We start from the raw sequence: 27,401 nt of genomic DNA on the forward strand, positions 1-27,401 counted from the left end.
CGTGCAAAACGTATCCTTAAGACCACGCCATGAATTTCATTAAAAGAAAAAACATGTTCTTTATCATAATTCGCTATTTATTTGATTAGATGTGGAACTATTATTTAAGTAGATATACAATACCAACTGACAACTTGTGATTTTGTTACTGTCATTTTGTTTTAAGGGAATTCTGGTTAGCTTTTTATAGTTATACTGTTCTAGAGACGAGATTGAGAAGAATCAAGGATTTCATGAGTGCCACAACAAAACTTATTCCAACAAAATAATATATCATCCCCACGACCAAACACCTCACCTTGCTCACTTAAGCGCTCCACCGCTGTAACATCTCTACTTATATGCAAACAAAAGAATTGTGCTATAATCTGAAAAGAAAGAAAGAAAATCGGAACATTCTCATGTTCAACCAAGCGGAACAAAATACACAACTAATTCACAAAAGGGTGTTCAAGAAGCTCATCAACCGTGGCTCTCTTCCTCCAATCCTTCTCAAGACACCTCTCCACGAAGCTCCGAAACTCGGGTGACGCCGTCTCAGGCACCTCCACCCTCTCCCTGAAGCACATTATGCACATTAGAGTGGCCCAATCTGGCCTCTGCCCCGCCCTTGTTAGGGGAAACCGGCCCATATGGCACTCCAGTGCCACCACTCCAAGTGACCACACATCTCCGGCGAACCCATCTCCTCCCCCACCCCACCTCTCTGGATCAAACCTCTCGGGGCTCATGTAGGCACACGTGCCCATACACGACTCCAGCAACAAATGTCGCGCAACACCACCGCCGTCCACCACATGGCTCACCCCAAAGTCCGCAATCTTCACCTTTCCTTCCCCATTCACGAGAAGATTTGAGGGTTTGATGTCTCCATGCACAATCTGCATGTCATGGAGATAGCGAAACCCTAGGAGGACACATCCAGCCACCTCGGAGATTTCCTTCTCCAACAATGTTTTTCGAGAGACAAGCAAATCCTGCAATGACCCTCCTTCCATGTACTCCATCACAAAACTCAGATCGGCACCACCGGGTTCATCACTTCCAACAGCGAGTCCATTGTTGTAAAAAGCGCTGTTACACCTTATGACAAATGGCGAATCAACGAGCTTAAGGATCTCCGCTTCGCGCGTTGCTTGTTGCCAAACTCTGTCCGAATCATCGTTGAATCGGAGTACTTTCAAGGCATAAATTGAGGAAGTTCCCTTGTGGAAGACTTTATAGACCGTGCCACCGTTGCCATGGCCAAGAACGGCGATCTTTTCGAGCTCAAAGAGGTTTTTGATAACCGGGGAGCCCAGGCTTGCAGCCGGAGACAGTGTTTTAGAGTACATCGGGGTTTGGAACTTTGATGCCGGAATTGGTGGTGGTAGGGAGAGCTTCAATGCTTGATGGTGCCTTCTTGTTCTTACCAATGTCGTCATTTCACACTGATAAGTGGTTAATTAGTACTCAACACACATGAAAGAAAGTGATCTGATTTTGTGTCTTCTCTCACGTTTGATAGAAGCTAAAAATAGCAAAGAAATTGATCTGACGGCACAAATATATAAGGTGAGAAAAACAAGCCAGCCTAACGGACACAGAGTGAGTTTTGATCCAATTTTGTTGGTCTTGTAATTCGTGTGCAGGTTGTTTTGTTTGTGATACTCTTTGCTGCTAAGTGGCGGTGTAAATGATAACCAGTTGAACTATGTATATATAGAAATTGTAGGAGAATGGTTATGTGCTACATATATATATCATCAAAAGAAAAATACCCATTACATCACATCAGTATGGTAATTTAATGGAATTTAATAAAAATCTAATGGTGTATAGAGTTATAATTTTTTTAATATAAATATCTATATTGTGAAATGATGAGAGGGCTAACAATTGTCTAACAACCCAAAAATAAAGGGAAGATGAGGTTTTATGGGGATGATATTTGTAGCTTCCCTTCTTTAATTAACCACAAACTTATAGTTAGTTACTTAGTTTAAGAGCTGATTACTACCTTAAAATAAATAAATAAATAAATAAGAGCTGATTACTCATTAATGTGTTACGTGGCAAAAGCTGATTACTCATTAATATGTTACTCTGCCACGTACCTTTTTGTTAGCTTTAATTTTCCTTTTGGGTTAAATAGAGAAGTGCAGAAAGTTTTTTGGTTGCAACTAATTCCTGTTGTGCCCTAAAGAAAAGGAAGAATCATGTAACAATAATTATCATTCGCACCACAAATTTTGTTCAGTGAATAATTATTATGTAACAATATTTATCATTAGCACCAAAAATAGTGTTACATCCAAGTGACGGTTAAGTTCGAAATCTTGATAAGGAATACGAGGATAGATAATAGAACATTTCTCCCACAAGGGATGAGGAAGATGATAATAATAATAATAATTTATTAAAAGAGAATATTATCTTTTATTATGTAACTGTGGATAAGAGAAAAAGGAAATAAATACGCTTAAATTTTTATTTTTTATTTTTTATTAATATATTTTTTAATTAAATATTTATATTAATCAAAAAGTCTAAATGAAAAATAAAGGAAGACAAAAATATTATGGATATATTATATATATTCCAATTGAACTCATAATTTGCAATGTTATTCCAAAGATGTTGGGAGATCTGGCTGTTAAAACGGTATACATTATCTTTTAAGTTGACCAGGCCATGAATGAAAGATATTTCAGGGGGTTGGTATCACATTAGAACCAACCCTGATTCAAGTTCGGACTAAAATCACCCGGTTTTTCATATTTTAAGACTCATTTATTTATTGCATTTAAATCTATAGTTTTAATTCTGCTACAGTACTTTCTTCTCACAAAAAATTTTGAATTTCAAATGCTTAAATCAAGAATCATTAATTTAAATGCATGAACTAAATAGGTCTTTATTGTTTAAATTCATTAAATGATATGGCATAATATAATTGATTAGAACCATATAAGACATTAAAAATTAAACAGATAATTTGAACCCCTGCAGTCCAAACCAAGCCGTCCTCAGGTTATAGTTTGAGAATATATCATTCCGAGTTTGGTACTACAATATAATCAAATATAGAAAGCAGTTGCATGCAGACTGTGAAGAACCACGATTCTCAAAAAACTGAGGTCCCGTTCATTTCACCGATTCGAGTTTTATTACAGTAAAAAACTCTCATAAACAGTTACATTTAAATTTTTTACTACAATAAAAAATTCTCACATAAAGTCACATCTCAATTCGAATTAAAAATTCGAATAAGCGAATATGCGCAAAAAAGACTGCAACTATAAGAAATGTTTCTTCAGCTGCTCAGCATGCACGGGGGCTGTTGCTCCTCCCAAGAGAAGCTGCAAATTGAAACAAAAAATAGTATTCTAACCCCACGGGTTTTAACCCATCACTTATATATTGGGCCTTACCTGATGGGATCACGTAGATCTCACAGCCACTGTTTCTAAGAGATTATTTAGGATCTGTTTAGTTCGTTAATTTAAATTTTTAATTTAAATTGAGATGTGATTTTATGTGAAAATTTTTTACCATAGTAAAAAAGTTAAATATGATTATTTCTGAGAGCTTTTTACTATAGTAAAACTCAAATTTTAAATTGTAATTGATGAAATGAACAGGACCTTAGAAATTATATTAAAACTCAAATTATGATTATGTATAGTATTTTTTATCTCACAAAGAGTTAAATTCCAAAATTTATTCTCTCCTAAAGGCTCATTAGCGTTCCCACTGATAAACTCAAATCATGATTTAAATATACTTTTTAAACAGACCATAAGTGATTGGTTGTAACTTGTTTTAAAGAGGCAAGAGAGTTCACGTGCAAGAAGATGCATGGCCACCTCAGCTTAATGACAATGGGACAAGTGTGTATGATGTGTCTGAAACATGTATACTATATAACATACAAACGAAAAATAATTAAAAAAAAAAAAGTTTAGGAATTTATTTTGTCACCTCGAGAGAAGGTTTTAGTTTTTCAGACAATATAGAAGGGACATGCTTTTACTTACATAAAGGTAAATGTAAAATAGATAATTAATGGTGTGTTCGGCTGCCTAAAAAATTCTAAAAAAAAAAAAAACAATTCGAGTTTTAACTTTATTTAAGTTCATGTTCTTTTGAGTTTAAACTCGAGTTTGAACTCAAGTTTGAGACTAAAACTCGAGTTCAAGTGTCCCCTTCAACTCGAGTTCAAAAACTCAAACTCAAATTAATGAACAATATTTTTTCTATTCTTAAAAATGATATAACTTTTTCATTTTAATCATGATTGAGATGATTTTTTTTCTATGCGTTGACAACGAAAAGACGAATAAAACCCCACCCATAAACCCTATTAAAATTTTTCATCACCATTGAGTTTTTATTAAAATACTATCTAAATACAAATTTAAGTTTTGACTCACTCAAACACAAATTCAAAAAAAGATTCTTATCTCACTCTATAACTCAAATGTACACAACCAAACACAAACTCAAGTTACAACTTCAACTTAAGTTATAACTCAAATTTAACTCAAAAACTATACTCAAGTCACACTCCAAAAGAACAAGCCCTAAATCTTTGGAATGGACATTGCAAAGGTGAAATGTGTACAAAAATATCCACAAGTCTCATTCCTTAAGAACAAAGGCTGTCTATCTAGGGCAAGACATCAACCTACACAAAAGATCCCAAAATGAAGGGGGGAAAAAAGGGAAAAAAAAAATTAGCCAAGTACATTTGATTTGTGAAGAGGAAGTGTTAAATTGAATGAGAAAAGAAACCAGATCTAAAGTTTGGTTCCCCATATGTGCAAGCAAAAGTCAAGTTACACCGGCAAACAAGGCACTATTTCAATGGCCAAAGAAGATAACCATATAATTAAGATGATTAACGGAATATCTTCGGGGTTTACCTCGAAAGGTGTGCGTAATGTACATTTGTTAAACAAGATCAAACCCCTTTAGCATCCGATACAAGAAGCCCCATTTGCTCAGTAAGCTTGTCCATGTGCTGAGTCTTGCTCCATCCATTCTCTTTTTGTTGTACCTCAATTTCCTTTGAAGTTCCATCTGGAGATGATTGCTCTGGTGCCGGGCTCTGAACAAGGAGTTCATCTAAGAAGGCAGAATCCTTTAGCAATTCATCGATGTCATGATCAGCAGGGATGCTATCAATATCTATATCTAGAGGAATCGACCCATTCACTCCGAATGATGTTGGATCAAACAATCCATCATCCGACTCGGTGACCATGAAATTGTCTTCGGGACTGCTAAGTATTCCTTCAGGCACCATTTCGGATAATTGAGACAGCTCCGGCATTACAACATCTCCCCGAGAAATAGGAATTGTTGGTCCCTCTTGTGCCCCAACCAGCACACTCACATCTGGGAATGGAGCTGTTGTAACTTTTTCAGAAGTCAAAGACTCTGGGGCAGATTGTATTTCAGATATGGCAGCGGCGGGGATTGAGATTCCTGAAGACGCTGAAACACAAGACCTTTGCCCTGAAGTTGGCAGTACTTCTTGAAGCCTCACTCCTGATACACGACTAGAGGGGCTTCTATTCTCTACTGAAGTGGATGACGATGAACCATCACCAATCAGGAAACCATCTGGATTGTTCTTATAAGAGTCCAACCCGGAAGAAGCCTCTGCTTTCATAATCTGCCTGAGCATTGCCTTTGCGGCGGCCTCATTCATCATAGGCTGATACTTGACAATCTGTCCATCAGAAGCAGCAGAAATCTCACTCTCAGCAATACCATCCTGCTTCAGTCTCCGTTTCTTGTTTGCTTCAGTTATGCGCCTATTGCTCTCATTTTGCTGCTGCACAAACTGAGCCAAGAAACCAGGGCTCTGCACAGCCTTTGCAAGAAATGACATCATCTGCTGCTGCCGCTGCTCCATCCCTTGAAGCCGCTGCACCATGGCTTGCAGCTGGTTATCAGTAGTCTGCTGCTGCTGCCTTAGCCTAACAAGTTCCTGCATAAGAACATTTTTGTCTCTTTTAAGCCTCTCAACCTCTTCTTCAAGACCGAACTTCCCAACCTCTACGCATGGCCCAACAGAACTCTGTGAATGTGATGACTGTGGCTGTTGATGGCTGTGTCCATGGGCAGGTTTCCGCCTGTTGATACTCCTAAGAAGATGTTTTTGACCCCTCAAAAATCCTTCATTTGCAAATTCCCAGCGATCTGGATCAACCTTCCTAAAACCCTGTGCAACAAACCACATACAGAACAGAGACAGGGAGAGGAGAAAGAACAACCACCATCAAAAAGATGAACAATATAGATAAATTTCACACTAAAATATCTAGTGAAACAATTAGAAAATGAAAGTTCTTTTATTATTCAAAAATAAACATTAATGAGTGCGCTATCTACCGTCACAACAAAGCTGACTATACAGTTGTACTGTTCTAATTAGTTTGTCCAATTGCCAGTAGCAGGAAGCTCTTAATAAAATGTAAAGGGTGTGAAGGTTTCTATGGAAAATTAACTATGTTTCGTGTGTTAAATCCCAGCACCAACCAATGGCCCAAGATACCCTCTCTCAGCAAGTGCACACATACCATACTCTCCAGCACCAAAGATCAATTGGATCTGTAAAACAAGAAGTTCCACCAGAGTAGAAGAACCGAGAAGAAATCTAGCAAACATCTTTCAAACTTCAGAAAATACAGAAATCAGGAATATATTTGAAATCTAATCTTGACTTTGGTCTTTAAATATTGTAACTTTCTTTTTCAATAAGAAACGAAAATTTAACAAAAGCAGAAAAAGGTTACGCATAAACAAATAAACAGAGAAACAACGGGAGGGGAAGCAGTCCTAGCAAGCAACAAAAAAGAGGGAGGGAGAGAGAGGAGAAAACTAGAACAAACAAGAGCAACTAGAAACTAATCTAATGTCTAAAAATAAAACTAACATCTCTAAATTCTATAAAAAGAGAAGCCCGCAACAAAGATGCCCAAAAATGAATCCTATCCCAAAGGGAAATTTCATCCTAAAATTTGCACTAAGAAATCCAAGAATTCGCATTGAGCCAAATGGATCAGAAAATAGTGAGAATATTCTCACAATTGAATAGCTTTGCTGCTCAAATTTCCACCCGAAAGCTCCTAAACCAATAACAAACGAAAATTTTGAGGGACCAAATATTGTACACCTTTCTAATTCCTATAGTGTATCAGGGGAAAAAAGAAATAAAAGGAAATAAAAAATAAAAGAGAAAAAAAAAAGAGTCAGCGTCAGAGCAACATGCCAACATCAACATAAAACATGTCCAAAATGATATACACACTAAATAACATCGAAACAGAAAGATCTTGGAATGTCAAGCTCAAATACAAGAAGACATTTGAATCATGGCTGAACTTTAAGGGCCCTAACTACTCTAGAAAGCTCTACATATAAATGCAATCACTCCTTTGCGCCTGTTTGGTTCACTGGTTTAAATTCTGTTGATTTGAACTTTTTTATTTGAACAGAAAAATTCAAACAGTGTAGTTTGAATTGTAGTTAGAATGGGGTTTGGATGTGCAATTAAAATTTTAATTTGAACAGGGAATGAAATTTAAATTTGTGTTTGGTAGGTGTTAAAAGAAGAGAGAGTGGGCACTTTTTACTATTTAAAAATGACTAGAACCGTTAAACTTCAGGGGGGAGTTAAATTCTAAATTGGACAGTTTAACTCAATTCAAACAGGGAATATAATTCGACCTGCATGCTTACCAAACACAAGTTCAAATTGTGCTCACCATTAGAATTGAGTTGAACTGATTAAACTAGTAAAACAAACGAGGGCTTAACTTACATTCATGTATCTTAGAAATACAACCGTTAATTCCTTCCATTCTAATTTTCCTAGTCACCTTTTAGTCCTAATTTCACGTTTCTTACTATCACAGTTGTAAATTTCATGTATTTCTAGTTTTTTCTATGTGGCTAGAATATTTCTGAACTTCCAATTCGAAACATGGGCTGTACTTGCAGATTGCCATTCTTGTCTAGGTATCTACTGTTGTCATCGGAACAAATTTTCCCATCAGCAGAAATGAAGTCATCAGTCCGGTTCTATTACTAACATCCTCTAGATTTAGATAACATCCAATTCAAAATAGGTACACTGCAAAGGGAGCTTCATTTTCTACACCACCTGAATGAGACCTGGTAGAAACAGCTGGAAAAACCTTAATTTGAATATAATCAAGCATTAATGCTAATATCTATCATCTTACAAAAGTGAATATTTTCTATTCAATAAATAAGATTCACTAACCAAGACCATAACAGTATTAGCAGCCAAAACAAATAGCACTTGAATAGAAAAATATGCAGAGATAGCATGAAGACATCTAAACAAAGAAATGGGAGGACAGTAAACCCACAGCTAATAACTTATTTCAGAAAATTTCTACACTGGGTTATACAGTCACAAGGCAGAGAGCGCCGCTACTATGTATCCCCGCTAAGGTGTCAAATTTCTTATTGTTACATTTAGCATTTTGGAGCTAACAAAACTTTAAAACTTACCCATATCGAAAACTAAGAGTTAACAGCCCAACGCGTGATATTTCACAGGTAGGTTGGAAAAATTTTTGTATCTCAATACAAAAGCAAGCAACCATACAGCAACCTAGTTCCAAGTAGGGGACAACCTAACACTTGATGCATCAACACCACAAAGCGATCACACGGTTCACATAGTTTTTATGCAGATTTAAAATCCTAATTGTCATCATTCAAGTGTAGAATTCTGTCATGCTTACACAGGTCGGACTCGAAATGAAAGTACTAACGACTACTGAAGCAAAGAAGGAAAACAACAAAGATACCGCTCAATAAAGTAGAAGAAGCTAATAAATGAATGAATAATTGCAAATGTCTCTTAATTCCCTTTACTCCATAACTGCGTCAAGCCAAACCAAATGCAGAAATTGGAGTTTCCCTCTTGACCTTTAGATAGAAGTCCAATTCAACACAAAAGATACAAGAAGATTGCTTGAAATTGTATTTGAACAATTACAACTAGGAGCCTACCAAATCAGATCCTACATACCTATGTTTCTTATTGGATCTTCAAAGGAAACGAACGTGCTGCTGATTAAAATAGTAGATACTTTCATGAATCTGGATCAGAAATTACATTAACGAAGATGCCCGATGCGGCTCTTAAATTTACTTCAAGGAGAAGTGACACAAATTGATCTGATAACCAAAGCCCGGAGTTATATCTATCTATTAGTTTTTTACATGCCAGAAAATGTAATCCTATAGCTGTCAAAAAAGGAGACAAGGACTTCTTATTATTGATTTGTCCTCAGACATCACTTTATTACAAACGCAAAAATGCGATGGACAAACAATTTTAACCTTGAAATCATGTCATCATATTTCTTTTCCCTTTAATCTTCATCAGCTGCATTTGGTTGCTGAGAAAATATAGGAAGAAGAGGCATCAAAATTGAGAGCGTTTTGTCATTCTCTTGAGATTAACAAACAAAGTTATCAAAGACCCCCACCAAAACTACTTAACTGAAGCAGATTACTTGCACTTAAAACGGAAGAAAAGAACATCTAAATAGTAACACTAACACACAAGAACAACGGTAATAGGAGTAAAAAACCAGAACTTTTTCCACAAATTCCTAGAAATTAATGGAGAATTTCAATCTTATTCAGCATCACAACCTAATCTAATCATTTTCCCATGTAAAGAAATTCAAGAATTGCACAATTGCCACTCAATTGAATAGCTAAATACTATCTCAATCCTCAATCTGAACAACAATCGAACAATCAAGGCTTTCAATAGCATATTCCCACTATATATTTCTATCTCCAGCAAGCATTAACCACCACTAATAACAGAAAATCAAGAACCTCGAGTGGCTAAATACAAGATAGAGAGATAGAAGAAACATACATAGGTGTTCAACTGCCTAACGAAGCTCGAGAAATTGTTGTGCTTAAAGTATTTGGGCAAGAGGTCCCTGGCGAACTCCGGCGGGTTCCACACCACGAAGCTGTTGTTCGTAGGGCTCCACGACACGACCGGGTCGGTCGCCGGGTCGTCCACCATGTCGTACGTCTTGCTCAAGAAAGGCGGCGGCGCGTTCGCGTTCTGAATCGGCGCCGGAACAGCAGCAACCGCCGGCTGACTCCCTTCGCCGCCGCTCGACTGCACGTCGCCGCCATTGGAAATCCCATCCATTCGCCGCCAAATAGAAGAAACAATCAAAGCAAGAAGAAAGAAAGACGAAAAAGAAATGTGGAAAATAATCAAGAAACTTTATCGGCTAGGGTTTGGAGGAAGCCATTGGAGAGAGGAGAGAAGCTTAAACCCTAGATCGGCGGGAGTGGTAAAATTTGGAGGAGAGAGAGAGAGACGAATTTAGAGAGAGAAAGAAGGGAAACCGGAAAGTAGAGAGAGAATCAGAGAAAGGGGCAGTGTGTACGGACGGCGAAAGAGGGGGAGGGAAGAGTGAATAAAAGGGGGAGGACGCGACGGAGGGAAACGGGCACTAACCGGTTGCCTTTCTCTCTTAGGGGGTTCGTGACGACGGCTGACGTCCCCAAAGATTTTCTATAAGGGCCCGTTTGGTATAAGGATTGAAATCAGAGTGATTTGAGTCATTTGATTCAGAATCATGATTCATGATAAATCATGATTCATAGTGATTAGAACCTTCGTTTGGATGTGTATATGCATGATTCTAATTCTAACCTGAAATGTGATTCGAACCAGTGTTTAGTTGTCTTCTTTTCTGAATTTGAATCATGACCAAAATAAATATAATTTAAAAAATTATATAATAAATATAATTTGTTACGTGTAATTTAAAAAAAATATAATTCGTTATATAATTGAAAAAATGAAGTACTAGAAAAAATTATACAAATAATTATAACTCAAAATTATAACAAGCTAACTGCGAAATAAATGGAAAAAATGTGAATGAAATTATATAACAAGCCAGGCATATATCAAACTTGTCTCCCACGACTTCTCTGGTATTCCACCCTCATTACATTCACAAGGCAATCCCTAAAACGATCAATCTTTGTATGACTAACACTACCTCATGTTACAACTGGCCCTTCAGAGACATTACCATCTGTGTCATCGTCATCAAATTCATCATCATAGTTCGGATCTATTTCGCTTACCAATACACCATCACAGTATTACTGATTTAGAAAGGGGTCCCCCTCATTAAACATGTAAATGAAATTATGTAGTATTGCACAAGCAACTAGAATCTTCACTTGTTTATCCATTGGATACGTATTATTGGGGCGCCTTAGGATAGGGAACTTAGCCTTCTAAACCTCAAATGTTCGCTCTATACAATTTCGTAGCGACGAGTGTTTGTAGTTAAAAATATCTCTAGCTCCCTGAAATCCACCACTTCTCCTTCTATAATCAGGCAAATGGTAAGTCCCACCTCTGTAGGGAGCGAGAAAATAACCATTATTCGCGTACGCCGCATCAACAAGATAGTATTTTCCTGCACAATTTATATAAATTAGGATGCAATTTATGCCACATACTATTAATAGCCATAACTACATATACATTATGAAGTATAACCTGGTGGGGGGCGTGGGAACTTGAACCTAGGACTGGAGAGCGCATCCGTGAGCACTCGTGCATCGTGCGCTGAACCTTCCCATCCAGATAGCAAGTACGTGAACTTCATATCGAACGAGCAGGTTGCCAACATGTTTTGGGAGTTCACACCCTTCCTATTACGATACGCCGTCGGATTTGGAACATCAATCGGTGTACAAGGTATATGAGTTCCATCAATTGCGCACACACAATCCTGAACAATGATATTGGATTGCAGATATTATAAAAAGAACAATTGAAACAGTGACTAACACAAGACCAGTGTCAAAGAGCTAGAGAACTTACGCCAAACCATGTACCATATCTTTGTCGATTCCGACGTAAAAAAACATAGACTTTCTCATAGTTAGGGGGTTTAATAAAATCATCGTGTAGTGCACATATAGCGTTGAGGACATCACTAAACCGCCGTGAAATGGTCTCCCCAGAATGTTGCCATATGTCTTGAGCTTCACGATTAGTTTGACTTTGGCAAGCAATTGTTAAAAACACAAATAATTGTTCTGGTACATTCATGTTGTATGAGGGTTGTAACAACCGTCTTTCAGTTAGTATGTCACAAAGAACCATAAATGCACGCCATCCTATACGCACCTTGTTAAACATGGCAGTTTCATTATTGTTTGCCAACAACCCATTTACCTTATCGACGCCCCTCAGAGAAGAAATGTGCATAGGCCTTGGTACTGTGTCAATATCCAAAAACGCGGCAGTGGCTATTGCAGCTCCGGTTGCAGCCATAACGCGTCGTCGTCGTCTAGCAGAGGCCCTTCTCTGGTGGTCGTCATTTACATGTCTGGATCATTCTCCATGCATCTTGAAGCTTCACGGTTTAACCTGTACACAACATAATCTCATATAAAGATTACAACATAAGGTAGAAAATCGTTCTTATGCATAAACAAACATCAAAACAATTTATGAGGCAATAAAATTGTCAACTGAATCAACAGCTTCTCATATTAATTCTCAACCTTTTCACATAGTACAAAAGGCACCGCTCCTCCAGCAATACAAGGATTTGGATATTTCACAAAGAATCAGAATAAAAAATCAAATATCTATATTTATCTCTATATATGTGTATATATATTATAAGCTCATAAGATGAAATTTAGAAAATTTAGTGCACGAGGTAAGTGATTGCAAGAGCCACCAACAAAAGAAGAGTAAGCAATCCCTAGTCGTGAGCCGTGCCTACAATAATTAAGGGCCCGTTTGGTATAAGGATTGAAATTGTGGTGATTTGAGTCTTTTTTATTTGAATCATGATTCATGATTTGAATCATGATTCATGATTTGAATCATGATTCAGAGTGATTAGAACCTTCGTTTGGATGTGTATATGCATGATTCTGATTCTAACCTAAAATGTGATTCGAACCAGTGTTTGGTTGTCTTGTTTTCTGAATTTGAATCATGACCAAAATAATGTAATTTAAAAAATTATATAATAAATATAATTCGCTATGTGTAATTTAAAAAAAATATATAATTCGTTATATAATTAAAAAAATAAAGTACTAGAAAAAAATTATGCAAATAATTATAGCTCAAAATTATAACAAGCTAGTGAGAAATAAATAGAAAAAATGTGAATAAAAATATATAACAAGCCAATCATATATCAAACTTGTCTCCCACGCTTCCATTATATAAGAAGCCAATTACTAGAAAAAAAATCCCACGCAATCCCATAAGCACTTTTATGTAGCACAAAATTACCAGTCCAGAATTCCCAAATTGGTTTTACTAAAAGTCAGAGACAGAGACAATATTCGACATACATTCATTGACATTTGACACTCAAGTAACAACCACAAACATTACAGTTAAATAAATCAAAATACATACAACTGCTTGATCTTCTCAAACAGATACTGCTTCTCAGCTTCAGCCCCACTCAGACGCCCCTGCACCACTTCGGCAATTCTCATCTTCTCAGACACCCCTACATTCTCATTTTCTCATCAGCTACCATTTCCATCTTCCTTATGGCCTCCTGCACCACTTCGGCAATTGGATTGCAAGCTTCCCGAGGTGCTATCAACCACCCACCCTCTCCATTTTCCAGGCTCTTTGGGGAGTCCACCTCAAGCTCTACATTAAAGACATTAATTTAATAAGAAGAAATGAATATTTGGAAACATAGAGGAGAAATATTTCTCATTTAGGCAAAGCAGTGTTGAAGTAAAAGTTGAGGAAGCATAACCGAATAAAGCAAACTTTAGCATCCGACTTTGTAGAACACAATGTAACGAAAGATCATACAAGACTAGCAGAGTCATTACTCGTTAGGGCAAAGGGTTGGAACTAGGGATAAATTGGTATGGGATGTTCAGGCACACATGTACTAGGAAGTAGGAATGACATTCTCTATTACAACCCAAAAGTTCTAGCACTAAAATTTAGCCAAAAGAGAATTCTAGAGGTCGGACAAAAAAACCAAGTCAAACTATGACATGGAAATGACAGTACAAAGAAGCATTACTATTTTTGAACACTTACCAAGCCACCACAGTGCCACAAGTGTAAACAATCCAATATATCCAAATAATTTTCACCATTTGCATGCTGAAACAACAATTAGTACAAAAAGTAAGAAAAAATCAATAGAACTCGAAATGAAAAAATTATTTCAGAAAACAACATACCAACTACTTCCTACCTTTCCTTGCAGCGCAGTCATTGTCCTAATCACATTGACCCCACAATTCTGAGCTAGCGTTCATGGTATAGCCTCAAAAGGTATAGCGGCGGCTTCGTAAGGCCATTGTTGCACAACAATAAAAAGATGAACAAGCAGTTCATTAAGGCCAAATTTGCAAACATGAGCAAAAGAAATAATATAGCATGTGAACCAACAGGCTATTTCTGATTATGGAACATGGAATATGTCCTCCTCATGTAAATACCTGTAAGTTTCTTTCAACTTCATTCAACAGATCCGGTAGAAATAATATAGCATGTGAACCAACAGGCCATTTGTTTAATGCCGTATGGGATAGAACGCCTAGTATCAATTAAATGCAATACGGGAAGACAAGAGTCAATGACTATCCTCCATGCATCTCCACTTTGCTTGATTGCTGATTTATTCAATGGACCAAAATCCCAATTAAGCCACATAATCTTTGCTGACAAATGTAGACACAAATAAGCACTATAACACAATTAAGGTAGGGAAAAGCAAGCACGTAACAAAATGCACAAGCCAATGTCATATGGGGCATCAGTTTGCTTGCACGTCACCCATGTGTGTGTGTGTGTTAACTTAAAACACCTGATATCATATTGATCATGTGTTGAGCAATCATATCTCATACAAAATCAAATTAGTCATTCGGGGAAGAAATTGATAAGCATAAAGCTAGTGGATGACCTGCATTCTAGGATTCTGGAAATCATCCATAGCTCCAGCAAGGGCAGGAAGCACCTGCTTATGATAATTAATCCTTGCCAAAATGAGTTCAAGACCATTCCCACCACATGGAATCTTGTCTTTAACTTCACCTGAGAAATAACAAGAACATATTATCAAATATCATACATGTATATGACTTAGAATTATGTCGTTGGTTTGAATTCTTACCTGGCGGTGGATGTGGGAATTTGAACTTTGGTTTGTCGACAGCATCTTTAAGCACTCATGCATCATGTGCTGACCCTTCCCAACCAGTTAATATGTACGTGAACTTCATATCGAAGGAACATGCTGCAACCAGTTAATAATCAGAAAATGATGCATCTGTAATTGTATATAACTAGAAGTAGGTCCCTCAAATAGGAAATATAACACAGTTAAGGTAGGGAAAGAACATACTAATCATCAACTCCACTGCAGTCTAAATCATGAACTCCACTGCAGTATCTTTAAGACTGTATTCTAGTTGATTAGGATGCCAAATATGCTGCTTGTTCTCGGCAATATTTAAACTCATTATTGAAAATAGCCTTACAAAGTAGTATTTCCTGGAGAGTACAAATTACAAATCCACATCATCAAGAACATCCACATCATGCATTCCCCCAAACCAAAGTCCAACTATACTCAAACAAAGTAAGAACGTATCAAAACTCACTAGCCAAAAGTTAATTACCTTAACTAATTCCCAACAAGAGTTGCTGGTTGGACTAGAGTCAGAAAACGTGGAAGTAAAGAAACTACCCCATTAAGCTTCCGATTCAATCCGCGTATCAAACGTGTCACCCACGGCTTCCCTGATATTCCACCCACATTTCATTCGCAAGGCGATCCCTAAAACGACCCATCTCTGTACGACTAACACTACCTCCTGTTACAACTGGCCCTTCAGGGACATTACTCTCAGTGTCATCGTCATCAAATTCATCATTATTGTTTGGATCTATTTCGCTTACCGGTACACCATCACAGTAGTATTGATTTAGAAGGGGGTCCCCCTCATTAAACATGTGAATAAAATTATGCAGTATTGCACAAGCAATAGGAATCTTCTCTTGTTTATCCATTGGATACGTATTATTGGGGCGCCTTAGGATAGGGAACCTAGTCTTCCAAACCCCAAACGTTCGCTCTATACAATTACGTAGCGACGAGTGTTTGTAGTTAAAAATATCTCTACCTCCCTGAAATCCACCACTTCTCCTTCTATAATCAGGCAAATGGTAAGTCTCACCTCTGTAGGGAGCGAGAAAACAATCAGAATTGGCGTACGCCACATCAACAAGATAGTATTTTCCTGCGCAACTTATATAAATTAGGATGCAATTTATGCCCCATAATAGTAATACCTATAATTACAGATACTTTATGAAATATAACCTGGTGGGGGATTGGGAAGTTGAACCTAGGATTGGAGTACGTTTCCGTTAGCACTCTAGCATCGTGCGCTGAACCTTCCCATCCAGATAGCATGTACGTGAACTTCATATCGAAGGAGCAGACTGCCAATATGTTTTAGGAGTTCACACCCTTCCTATTGCGGTACGCCGTAGGATTTGGAACTCCAATCAGTGTACATGGTATATGAGTTCCGTCAATCGCGCCTACACAATCTTGAACAATGATATTGTAAGTAAGAACAATTGAAAGAATGACTAACACAAGACATAGGTAAAAGAGCTAGAGAACTTACGTCAAACCATGTACCATATCTTTCCCGATTCTGACGTAAAAAAACATGCACTTTGTCATAGTTAAGGGGTTTAATAAAGTCATTGTATAGTGCACATATAGCGTCGAGGACATTAGTAAACCGCTGTGAAATTATCTCCCCAGAATGTTGCCATATGTCTTGCGCTTCACGGTTAGTTTGACTTTGGCAAGCAATTGTTAAAAACACAAATAATTATTCTGGTACATTCATGTTGTGCGAGGGTTGTAACAAACGTCTCTCAGTCAGTATGTCACAAAGAATCATAAAACAACGTGGTCCCATATGCACCTTGTTATACATAGCAGCTTCATTATTGTTTGCTAACAACTCATTTACCTTATCGATGCCTCTCAAAGAGGAAATGTGCATGGGCCTTGGTACTGTGTCAATGTCCAAAAACGCGGCAGTGGCTAGTGCAGCTCCGGTTGCAGCCATAAACCGTCGTCGTCGTATAGCGGATGCCCTTCTCTGGTCCTCATCATTTGCAACCCCGGATCCTTCTCCCTGCATCTTGAAGCTTTACACTTGAACCTGTTTTGGTAATATCATATAAAGATTACAACATAATCCCTTTTCATTGCATAAACATAAATCCGGGGTACACAGTCTCATACTCAAATTAAAACAATAGTACAATCTCATACGAAAAAAGAGTAACTAAAGAACACAAATGAACACTAACAAGTTAATTATAAAACTCAAATCCGGGGTTTTACATCTCAACCCATCACAATAGAATGAAACACTCAAACGAAGACTAACGAAATCACTAAGCCGTGGTCAACTATAAGGGGAAAATAGACCATCTCATACTACATCAGGCGGAGAAATAAGTAAGTGACCATGTAGTTTAAGGTGTCGGTGGACGGGTGTAGGGATTAGGTGGCTCGTTGAAGGAGTTTGGGGGTTGTCCAAAGGGGGGCGGGTGATGGATGTAGAGGTTTAAGGGCTGATGGAACGAGTTTTGGGGGTGTCCAAAGGGGGCATGTTGTTGGCTATAAGGATTAGGTACTTGCAAGAAGTTTGGAGGTGGCTGGAAATAAGGATTACGAACATTAGGGGGTTCGGGCACTTGAACAAACGTTTCTAAGAATGCTCTCCTCGATGAATCATCAAGATCTTGCCAAATTGGACGCCATGCGGCGTCCTTAGCTATTTTATCATACGCGAGGACACGTGTACGCGGATCAATTCCCATTTCCACCAGTGACTCTAGTATCATATTGGCTTCACTTCTTCCATTGACAGTGTTGTTACTCGGAAGGCTCTCTTTGGTTGATCGAATATCTTCCCGCAAATCATTGCGCATGTCCTGCACCGCTTCAAATAGCTCCTCTCGCGTACTGTCATTGGATTTGCGTGACCTTGTCAACCTCTTTTGAATCGTACGTGAAGACGTGGCAACATTGGTCGCATTTTCCCTTCGTTGACGTTCAGGGCGGCGGCCAAAGACAACACGCGTGTCATCATCATCACTGTTTTGGAACGGAGAATTTTGTTCGTTTTGTGGTTCCTCATTCCCACCTCCAACTTCATTCGGGGGAACACTATCCATATGCGCATGTCCCATGGTGGTGTTGTATGATCTTGCACCAGTAGCAACAACTCGACTGGGAAAAATGGCAGCCAAGTGCATGTCGTTCAGCTTCCAACCGTTACTGAAAATTGTGTTGACTTCCCGGTTTCTCTAGCAAAATTTTAAACAAAATTGTGAGTTTCTCACACATAATTAGTCATATTTTTTAATCAGTGATCACTAATGAATCACACATTATACCTTGGAAATATCTTTCCGTAGCTCCTCCGAGCATGTGAAAGTGTTGTTGATAGAATCCCACCCAACTCCAGTATAGTCTTGCAACATTTTGAACGCTGCGTAGACCTTACTAAGTCGGCGGCGTTTCTCCTTAAGGGGCTCACCGGCTGGTACATAGCCATCAAAAAAAGTGGCCATTTGGATAGCCCATTGGTTGTAGTGACGAGATTCCGGTTGCTTCCCGTGGTTGCCACAATGGTACTCGTAGAGACGCTCAAGTAGGAACCCCTCCGCATCGGCACTCCAATACAATGGCCTCTCATCCGCGTTTTTCCTAGGCATCTACAAACGCATATGGCAGTCAAAATAAAAGAATCTTCAGCATCGAGTTTATGTGTGTGTTTTGGAGCTTTAACCTTATGGTCTATCTACACTAACAAACAAGGACAATTATGTCCATAAATCATGAATCTATCCTGATTCACATGTGATTTTTTGTGATATTTTGGTTCACGATTCCATTTAGATCTCATAATGTTGTGTTTATAGAAGAACAAACAAGCACCATGTGAAGTTGTAAAGGAAGCCAATTCTGGCCAATTATGTCCAACAAGCTGTGACATTTCAGTTTTGCATTAAACCATGCATTTGGTGGAATTAGACTTATTACCTTGTAAGTATCTAGTTTTATGTAACACAGATTCTCGGCAATCCTAGAGAATCCTCTAGTTGAGGCAGAAGAAGAAACTAATATATTAAGGATTTTTTTAGATTTATTCCATAACCATAATTGATAAATTTCAAAATGTATCCCAATTACTCCAAATTTGGAATTTTCCGGATTCACTCCAAAAAAGCCGCAAGTAAATATTTGATAAAATTCAATGTTTACACGTTTTGTTTTCACAACATCTTACAATCTTCTTTTAAATTTTAAAAATGCTATTTTATTAACAATTACAGTAAATAAGTTATTTACTGCCATTAAATTTCAAAATTATGATATTAGCTACCACTTCACACCTTTTTTTTTTAGTGACCAAAACACCTTCACATACTAAAGAATCTTTGCATAAAGCTATAACTCGTTACATGATTTTTTTAAAAAAAATTACATCGAGATGCCTGATGAGATAAACAAAAGCTTCATTTCAGGCCTATTAGGAGCTCATTTATGAGGAAGGAAGAAGAGGAATAATGAATTAGTGGCAGGATTTTTGGAGGTCATGGTTGTTTGGTTGGACAAAAAAGATTAACTAATAAATTTGACGAGGGATTTCAAATCCATCAAACAGTTCTTCCCACGGAGCTCATTGACCATACATATTCTGGTGGTATATTAAAAAAAAAACAAACAAACGGCCTTGCAAGAACTCTACAGAATAGTTGCAAGCAACAAAAGCTATAATAGAATTTGTGGGGTAGTTAAAATGGACTATCGAATGAAGCTGTAATAGAATTCAAATCTTGAAGGAAACATCGAATGAATAAACAACGATGAATCAACAGTCTCCAACAAATATCAAACTACTTTCACGTATCTCATAGGAATCTCATAAATATGTACTTCTAACAACATCCTAATAATCAAACAACCCAATTTATCAAACTAATGTCAATCTTCGAAAAAATAGTCAAATAATCAACAAAAAAATCACAAATAGCAAGACACTTTAGTATGAGAATAGTGATTTTCAACAATCAAGCAAATTCTGAAAACACCAATCAATTGTAAAAAAAATTCCATAATAAAACGAATACCATAAATTCATAAAATGAATTTCACATAAAAATTGCAAACACAAAACTTCACTGATCTATAAACACAAAATCTCAAATGACCGGTAAATTTCACAACAACCATAACCACACAAACATTCAGACATAAACCCTAATCCCCAAACAGGCAAAGCAACCGTGGTCTATGTGAGGATCACTTACCGGTAAATTGTTCGAATCTGAGGAGGAGATTAACGTCACTTCCGGCAAAACACCAAACGCGGATTACGGTTTTTGGTATTTGTCCGATGACCGTCTTGTTCCTCTCCGGTGACGGCGTGAAGTGGCCAACCTTTTGTAGAATTGATGAAATTGGTGCCGAATGTGAAGCTTCGGTCGTCTGTTCACGAGCAGACCTTTACGCGAAACATTTCTCATCAACTCAGACAGGTGAAGACCAACTCTGCAAGGCACGACTGTACACAGAAATGAGGGAAGATGAAGGAGAAAGAAGAGAGAGCAGAGACACAGAAGAGAGGAGTCAAAACTGTGCAAAACCGCAGAAGAGAGGAGTCAAAACTGGAGAAGGCGAAACTGGAGAAGAGAGGAGATTGAGGTCGGAGGAAATGAGGGAAGAGAGGAGGAAAATTTTGAAGAAGCAGAAACTGGAGAAGGCGAGATTCTCTGCCAAGACACGACCGAGGCTGAGCTCTCTGAGCAAGAACGTGGGGTTGGATAGAGGTTGGTCACGAGGATTTACTCCTCCAGAGACAGAGAGCACAATATTTTTACTGTGCAAAAATTTGAGTTGTGGGCTAAATCCAGGGGGGCTGATTTTGAATTAGGACCCAAAAAAAGACCCGTGATTCAAGTAGTGTTCTCAGTCCAAAACGACACCAAACAGCAATTTGAGCTAATGACTTCAATCTTTAGACCTCAATCTCCCAACCAAACGGGGCCTAAACAACAACAAAACACAAACAGAGTGCCATATATTTCCAAGAATAGAATCACTTTCCATTGCATAAACAGAAATCCAGGGTACGCAGTCATACTCAAATTAAAACAATAGTACAGTCTCATACGAAAGAAGAGTAACGAAAGCACACAAATAAACACAAACAAATTAATAAGAAAACTCAAATCTGGGGTTTTACAACTCGACCCATCACAACACATGAAGACTAACAAAATCACTAATCCGTGGTCAACTATAAGGAGAAAATAGACCATCTCATACTACATCATGTGGAGAAATAAGCAAGTGAAAATCCATTTTAAGGAGTCGGTGGACGACTATAGGGGTTTGGTGGCTGATTGAAGGAGTTCGGAGGTGGTTGCTGGTTGTAAGGGTTTGGGGGCTGATGGAAGGAGTTTGGGGGTTGTCCAAAGGGGGTATGTTGTTGGCTATAAGGATTAGCTACTTGCGAGAAGTTTGGAGGTGGCTGGCTATAAGGATTAGGAACAAACGGGGTTTGGGGCACTTGAACAAAGTCTTGTATGAATGCTCTCCTCGTCGAATCATCAAGATCTTGCCAAATTGGATGCCACGAGGCCTCCTTAGCTATTTTATCATACGTATGGACATGTGTACGCGGATCAAATCCCATTTCCACCAGCGACGATATTATCATACTCGCTTCACTTCTTCCATTGACAGTGTTGTTACTCGGAAGGCTCTCTTTACTTGTTCGAATATCTTCCCGTAAATTCTTGCGCATGTCCCTCACCGCTTCAAGTAGCCCTTCTCATGTATTGTCATTGGATTTGCATGCCCTTGTCGACCTCTTCCGAATCATACGTGAAGACAAGGCAACGTTGGTCGCATTTTCCCTTCCTTGACGTTCCACGCGGCGACCAAAGTCAACGCGAGCGTCATCATCATCACTATTTTGGTACGGAGAACTTTGCTCGTTTATGGTTCCTCATTCCCAGCCCGAAATTCATTCGGGGGCACACTATCCACATGCTCTTGTTCCATGGTGGGGATGTATGCTCTTGCACTAGCAACAACTCGACTGGGAAAAATGTCAGCCAAGTGCATGTCGTTCAGCTTCCAACTGTTACTGAAAATTGTGTTTACTTCACGGTTTCTCTAGCAAAATTTTAAACAAAATTGTGAGTTTCTCACACTTATTACATATAATGTAATTAATCATATTTTTGAATGAGGGAAGATCTTTCCGCAGATCCTCCGAGCATGTGAAAGTGTTGTTGATAGAATCCCACCCAACTCCAGTATGGTCTTGCAACATTTTGAACGCTGCGTAGACCTTACTAAGTCGGCGGCGTTTCTCCTTAAGGCGCTCACCGGCTGGTACATAGCCATAAAAAAAAGTGGCCATCTGGATAGCCCATTGGTTGTAGTCACGAGATTCCAGTTGCTTCCCGTGGTTAGCACAATGGTACTTGTAGAGACGCTCAAATAGGAACCCCTCCGCATTGGCGCTCCAATACAACAGCCTCTCATCCGCGTTTTTCCTAGACATCTACAAACGCATATGACAACCAAAAGAAATAAATCTTATTTCTCTAGTTTATGTGTGTGTTTTGGAACTTTAACCTTACAGTCTATCTACGCTAACAAACAAAATGGCATAGGCACAACGGCAGAGAGCATCACACGTTTTCTCATGTTGATGAGTAAAACAGAAGTCAACCCAAATAGGGATAACTATATGGTAAAAACAAGAGAAATATGCAAGAGAAGAAAATGAATGAAAATATACAGTATTCTGATCGATGCTAGTTCCAACTAACATTTATCTTGATTATTGACTCTAAACAAGAAAATAATTATCAGTCGTCTTTGTGTTTGTACTATAGTTATTTTAGCAAACTTCCCAAGTGCCAAGTGGCTGAAAAACAATCAATTACAACATTTATTGAAATCACTAGAAGTCATTTTTGGCTTTTTCTACCCAATCCTCAACTTACAAAACAAAAACCATACCACCGAAGCTTCTTTCTAAGCTGGCAAAAAGATGAGTGGGTAAGAGAAAGTGCGGTTTTTTTTAATCTCTGTTGTTGATGGATGTGAATGTGTCTTTCATACAGCTTCTCCTGTGAATCTCTCTCCCACTAATCCACAGGCTAAAGAAAGCATTCTGCCATTTTTTTTGTTTGTTTTAGTTGTTACCATCATAAACCATTGTAAGTTTTTCCTTCATGTATAAGTCCAAATTGTGATTGGTCCTTTCTTACAGCCTACACTTTTTTTTTTTTTTTTTTTTACCACTCCAAGATACAACAAATAGAAGATACAAAGCAATTGAAATTCAAAAGGGGAACATAGCAGAACATAAACAGCAATGGCAGGACCTCTAGAAAGCACATGAAAGATCCTACTATTTAGTATCAACCATGCACTTGCAATTTGAATCATTTGGTAGAAAATCTAGGGAGGCAACAGAATGGAAGAATATACTATTTTACGGCGGACCTAATCTGGAAGGAAGGTGAGACTCAAAAGTCCAAAAGCTACCTAAGGAAAAATGAGAGAAAAAACTCCATACTAGTATTCAATATAATTAATCAAATCTATGTATTACAATAGGTATTGTGACAGTTTATAGCTCGAACACAAACGATAACAAAATGTCCACTAAGACAAACAACAAACTAATTACCAAGAAAGCCAAATTGATACACGACATAGCATTATGTAAAAACGAAGACAAACAACAAACCAATAACCAACAAAGCCAAATTGATACACAACATAGCAAACATGTAAAAATGATTATTTCTCTTGTTTGATTCTTTCAAATTTATTCTTCCAAATGGAAATTTACAATAATACAGAAGTTGTACAGGGCATAGGGTAGAAGGATTTGAGCAGTAGCAATCACAGAATCAAAAAGATACAATCACATGGGCGTAGGCTAGAAGGGGTCTAGTTGCTAATTTCTGGACTTTTACTTACAAAACAATTTTAGTTTGCAAAACAGCCAAGTAACAACATATCCTAACAGCCTCTACCGATTCAACTTCAGCAGTTACCAAACTAGTGTTAGCAACTTCGTCAGCTAAGTTTGTACCCAAATGAAGGAAATCAAGGAAAAAGACTGTATCCAGATGTACTCGTCACAGGACATGGCTATAAATGAACAAACAAAAGAAAGAACAAAAATGAACTTTAAGGCAATTTTTCCTACATCAAAGTCCAATTCAGTAGACAAAGAAAATTTTGAAACCCAGTAGAACCGTGGTCTATATTCTATAAATCTCATTTCCACAAAAGGTCATAAATTCTACTAACAGCAACCATAGAACCCAAACAGTCATTGACAAAAATCCCAATCCCCAATTTCATTGCCAGAAACCAAACATGCAAATCAACCGCAAAATAACATGATCTGATGATATTACGATGAAAAAAATTTGAATAATGTGAGGAACACGTACCGATAAAGCATTCGACTCTGAGGAAGAGATTAAAGTCACTGCCTTGAGTATACCAAATGCGGATGAAGGTTTTTTGTACTTCTCCGATGAGCGTCGTGTTCCTCTCCGGCAAAGTCGTGAAGCGGTCTTACTTTCATATAATCGATGAAAGTGGTACCGAATGTGAAGCCTCTGACGCTTGTTCACGATCAGCGCTTTACTCGAAGCACTTCTCATCAACTCAGAGACGAGAAGAGCAACTGGGTTGTTTACCGGAATATTGCCCTAAGAAACACAGAAGAGAGGAGTGAAAACTGGGAGAGACCGAGGAAGCAGAGAATCTCTGCCAAGACACGACCGAAGACCGGAGGAAATGAGGGAAGAGAGGAGTGAAAAATTTGAAAGAAGGAGAAACAGGATAAGGCGCAGAGATTCTCTACCAATACGCGACCGAAGGCTGGCTCTCTGCGCAAGAATGTGGAGTTGGGTTAGGGGTTGGTCATTAGGAATTACTCCAGAGAGCACAGTGTTGTTACTGTGCAAAGATTTGAGTTTTGGGCTGAATTAAGGGAGGGCCTGATTTTGAATCAGGACCCAAAAAATGATCCGTGACTCAAGTTGTGATCTCAGTTCAATACGACACCAAACATGGATTTGAGCACATGACTATAATCTTTAGACCAGAATCCCCCAACCACTAATGGCACCCAAACTTAAGTGCTTGAATCAGGACGTTGTCGTTAATGTTATTTGCCTAATTAAAACGATCTAGAGGCAAAATCCCTATATCCCCAAATTGCATGGTTGAGCTAAACTCTTTCTTTCCCCATCGAAATGTTGAAAAACACTAGCAGGATAACATAAATCTGGCTCAAAATTCATTACCAACATTAATTTTACGAAATTACTATCATTTAACGTCACATGCATCTCATGTCCATCATTCCTTGAATTTTTTTAACGTTTTTATCACAAAGATACCATTAGCGTCACTTAAGTTTGGGTGCCATTAGTGTGTCACTTAAAAATTTTAGGGAAAAAATAAGACAATTAGTCTTCTTTAAAGGTTAAAATTGAAATTAACTTTTAAAAGATTAAGTTCATTGCAAATTCTTAATGAAAAGAAACCTTATATCCTTAACATTCAAAGAAAGCCTCCAAATTAGGGGGGGGTACACAGACATAAGAGCAAGGCCATATCCTCCACGACATGTTAATAAGGTCATGCCTTCCTTGACATGTGAGCAAGGCGGTGTCCCTCTTAAAGTATAAGATCAAGTTCATATCCCTCCTCAACATACAAGCAATATTATGCCCCTCCTTAGATGCTAGCAAGGCTTGTCCCTCCTCGACGTGCTAGCATGTCCACGTCACTCCTATACTAGCAAGGCCATTTCCCTCATGTCTTGTCCCACCTTGGTGCTTGAGGATTTCCTCCTCCATCCTGATTGCAACTGCATGATCGTACTTCTAATACTTAAACTTTCTTCATAACACTTTAGTGTAGCAGCAGAACGAATCTCAATCACTATCTCCGAATTATTCAAAAAAAAATACTCACCTGACTGCCGTGATGCATGTTCTCAAGTAAAAAGATATGAGACCCACGATCTCAAAATTAGGAGAACACTAGTTGTGGATCCGAAAATGACGTGAGTCGAATCAAGTATGGAGGTTATGAGTGTCAGGAGCGATATAATCTTACACGAATTCGAACTCCAGTTCTTCTATAAGACTTTACTTTCTCTTGTTTACATTCTATGTTGAGAGACCGTGTAAAAATAAATTTAAGAGTATAATCCTATAAATTTAATAATGATGTAGGCTATATTGATCCAAACCACTATAAAATCTTTATATTTTTCTTTTATTTCAATTTGCATTATATATGTTTGTAGTCATCTGATCTTTCTCAATCAGATCTTAATCATTAGATTTGGTTCCTCCGTAGGTGGACTTTTACCATTAGCAATTTGATGCTAGAAAGAGGGCTTTTAAGGGTGCTTTGATTACCATTACTCACTAAAAGCCTCTTCCATGACTTTAATTAAAAAAAAAAAGGGTAGATTTGAGTTCTCAGCTTCTATCTTGATGATGCTTTAATTACCAGTAGATTTTGACCTCTTAGCTTCTGTCTTGATGATTGGAAGGGTTAACTTTCTGTCTGGCTCCCATATGCTTCCATGTCACCTGTTCACTGGATATTGCGGAATCACAGACCAAAAACAATCCATCTCTTTCTTCCACCAATGTTGTTAGCTAGACAAGCTTTGTTCCTTGAGCATTTTTGTGCATTTAGCTACCCGCAAGCATGAATTTATGTCACTTGAGCAATTTTTTGTAGTGCTCAAGTTTTCTGTTTCTTGCTTGATTAAGGACAAATATACAAGGGAATAGTTGTGGGAGATTACACAGTGGTGTAATATCCTCTCCTAATATTCTACATGGTGTTGTGTAAATGATACTCTAGAATGATCAAGCCTATATTTATTTTCTGACTCGGGTTATTTTGCTTTGAAATTGTGATGTCCAACTCTTTTTCTCCATCTATTCTTTGAATTCTAACCTTATTCTGAGGGCTTACTTTTGTCCGTTTTGCATCTTTTGACATACTGAATTTTGTTTGCAACTTTTCTTCTAGGGTGGCAATCTTTTTTGCTTCAATAATCAAATTATCTTTGTGGACTACTAAAATTGCTTCCATTTTCATACCTAGCGAATAATACAAGCAAAATGAAAGAGAAACCGAAAAGGAGATGAACTT

At 38.0% G+C, this 27,401-nt stretch overlaps 2 protein-coding genes across 2 annotated transcripts; both read right to left on the reverse strand.

Annotated features, from left to right (window-relative positions):
• Nucleotides 1-378: 378 nt before the first annotated feature.
• LOC21400752 (mitogen-activated protein kinase kinase 10) lies at nt 379-1,424 on the reverse strand. Its single transcript, XM_010098649.2, has one exon. It carries the CDS (start codon nt 1,422-1,424, stop codon nt 432-434), a length of 993 nt encoding a protein of 330 aa, XP_010096951.1. The 3' UTR covers nt 379-431.
• Nucleotides 1,425-4,778: 3,354 nt separating this feature from the next.
• LOC21400753 (heat shock factor protein HSF8) lies at nt 4,779-10,518 on the reverse strand. The gene is made up of 2 exons (XM_010098650.2): nt 9,929-10,518; nt 4,779-6,214 (listed from the first exon to the last, which is right to left on the reverse strand). Exons 1-2 carry the CDS (start codon nt 10,214-10,216, stop codon nt 4,946-4,948), a joined length of 1,557 nt encoding a protein of 518 aa, XP_010096952.1. The 5' UTR covers nt 10,217-10,518; the 3' UTR covers nt 4,779-4,945.
• Nucleotides 10,519-27,401: the final 16,883 nt, after the last annotated feature.

The sequence above is a fragment of the Morus notabilis genome, unplaced genomic scaffold, assembly GCF_000414095.1.
Source record: "Morus notabilis unplaced genomic scaffold, ASM41409v2 Scaffold332, whole genome shotgun sequence".
Taxonomy (NCBI): Eukaryota; Viridiplantae; Streptophyta; class Magnoliopsida; order Rosales; family Moraceae; genus Morus; species Morus notabilis.

Bases quoted from the DNA above. Each gene is read 5' to 3' on its own strand.
- LOC21400753 (XM_010098650.2), bottom strand. From the start codon at position 10,216: ATGGATGGGATTTCCAATGGCGGCGACGTGCAGTCGAGCGGCGGCGAA. The intron at 6,215-9,928 runs GTATGTTTCTTC...TTTGTTGCACAG, and splicing joins TTAGGCAGTTGAACACCTAT to GGTTTTAGGAAGGTTGATCC.
- LOC21400752 (XM_010098649.2), bottom strand. From the start codon at position 1,424: ATGACGACATTGGTAAGAACAAGAAGGCACCATCAAGCATTGAAGCTC.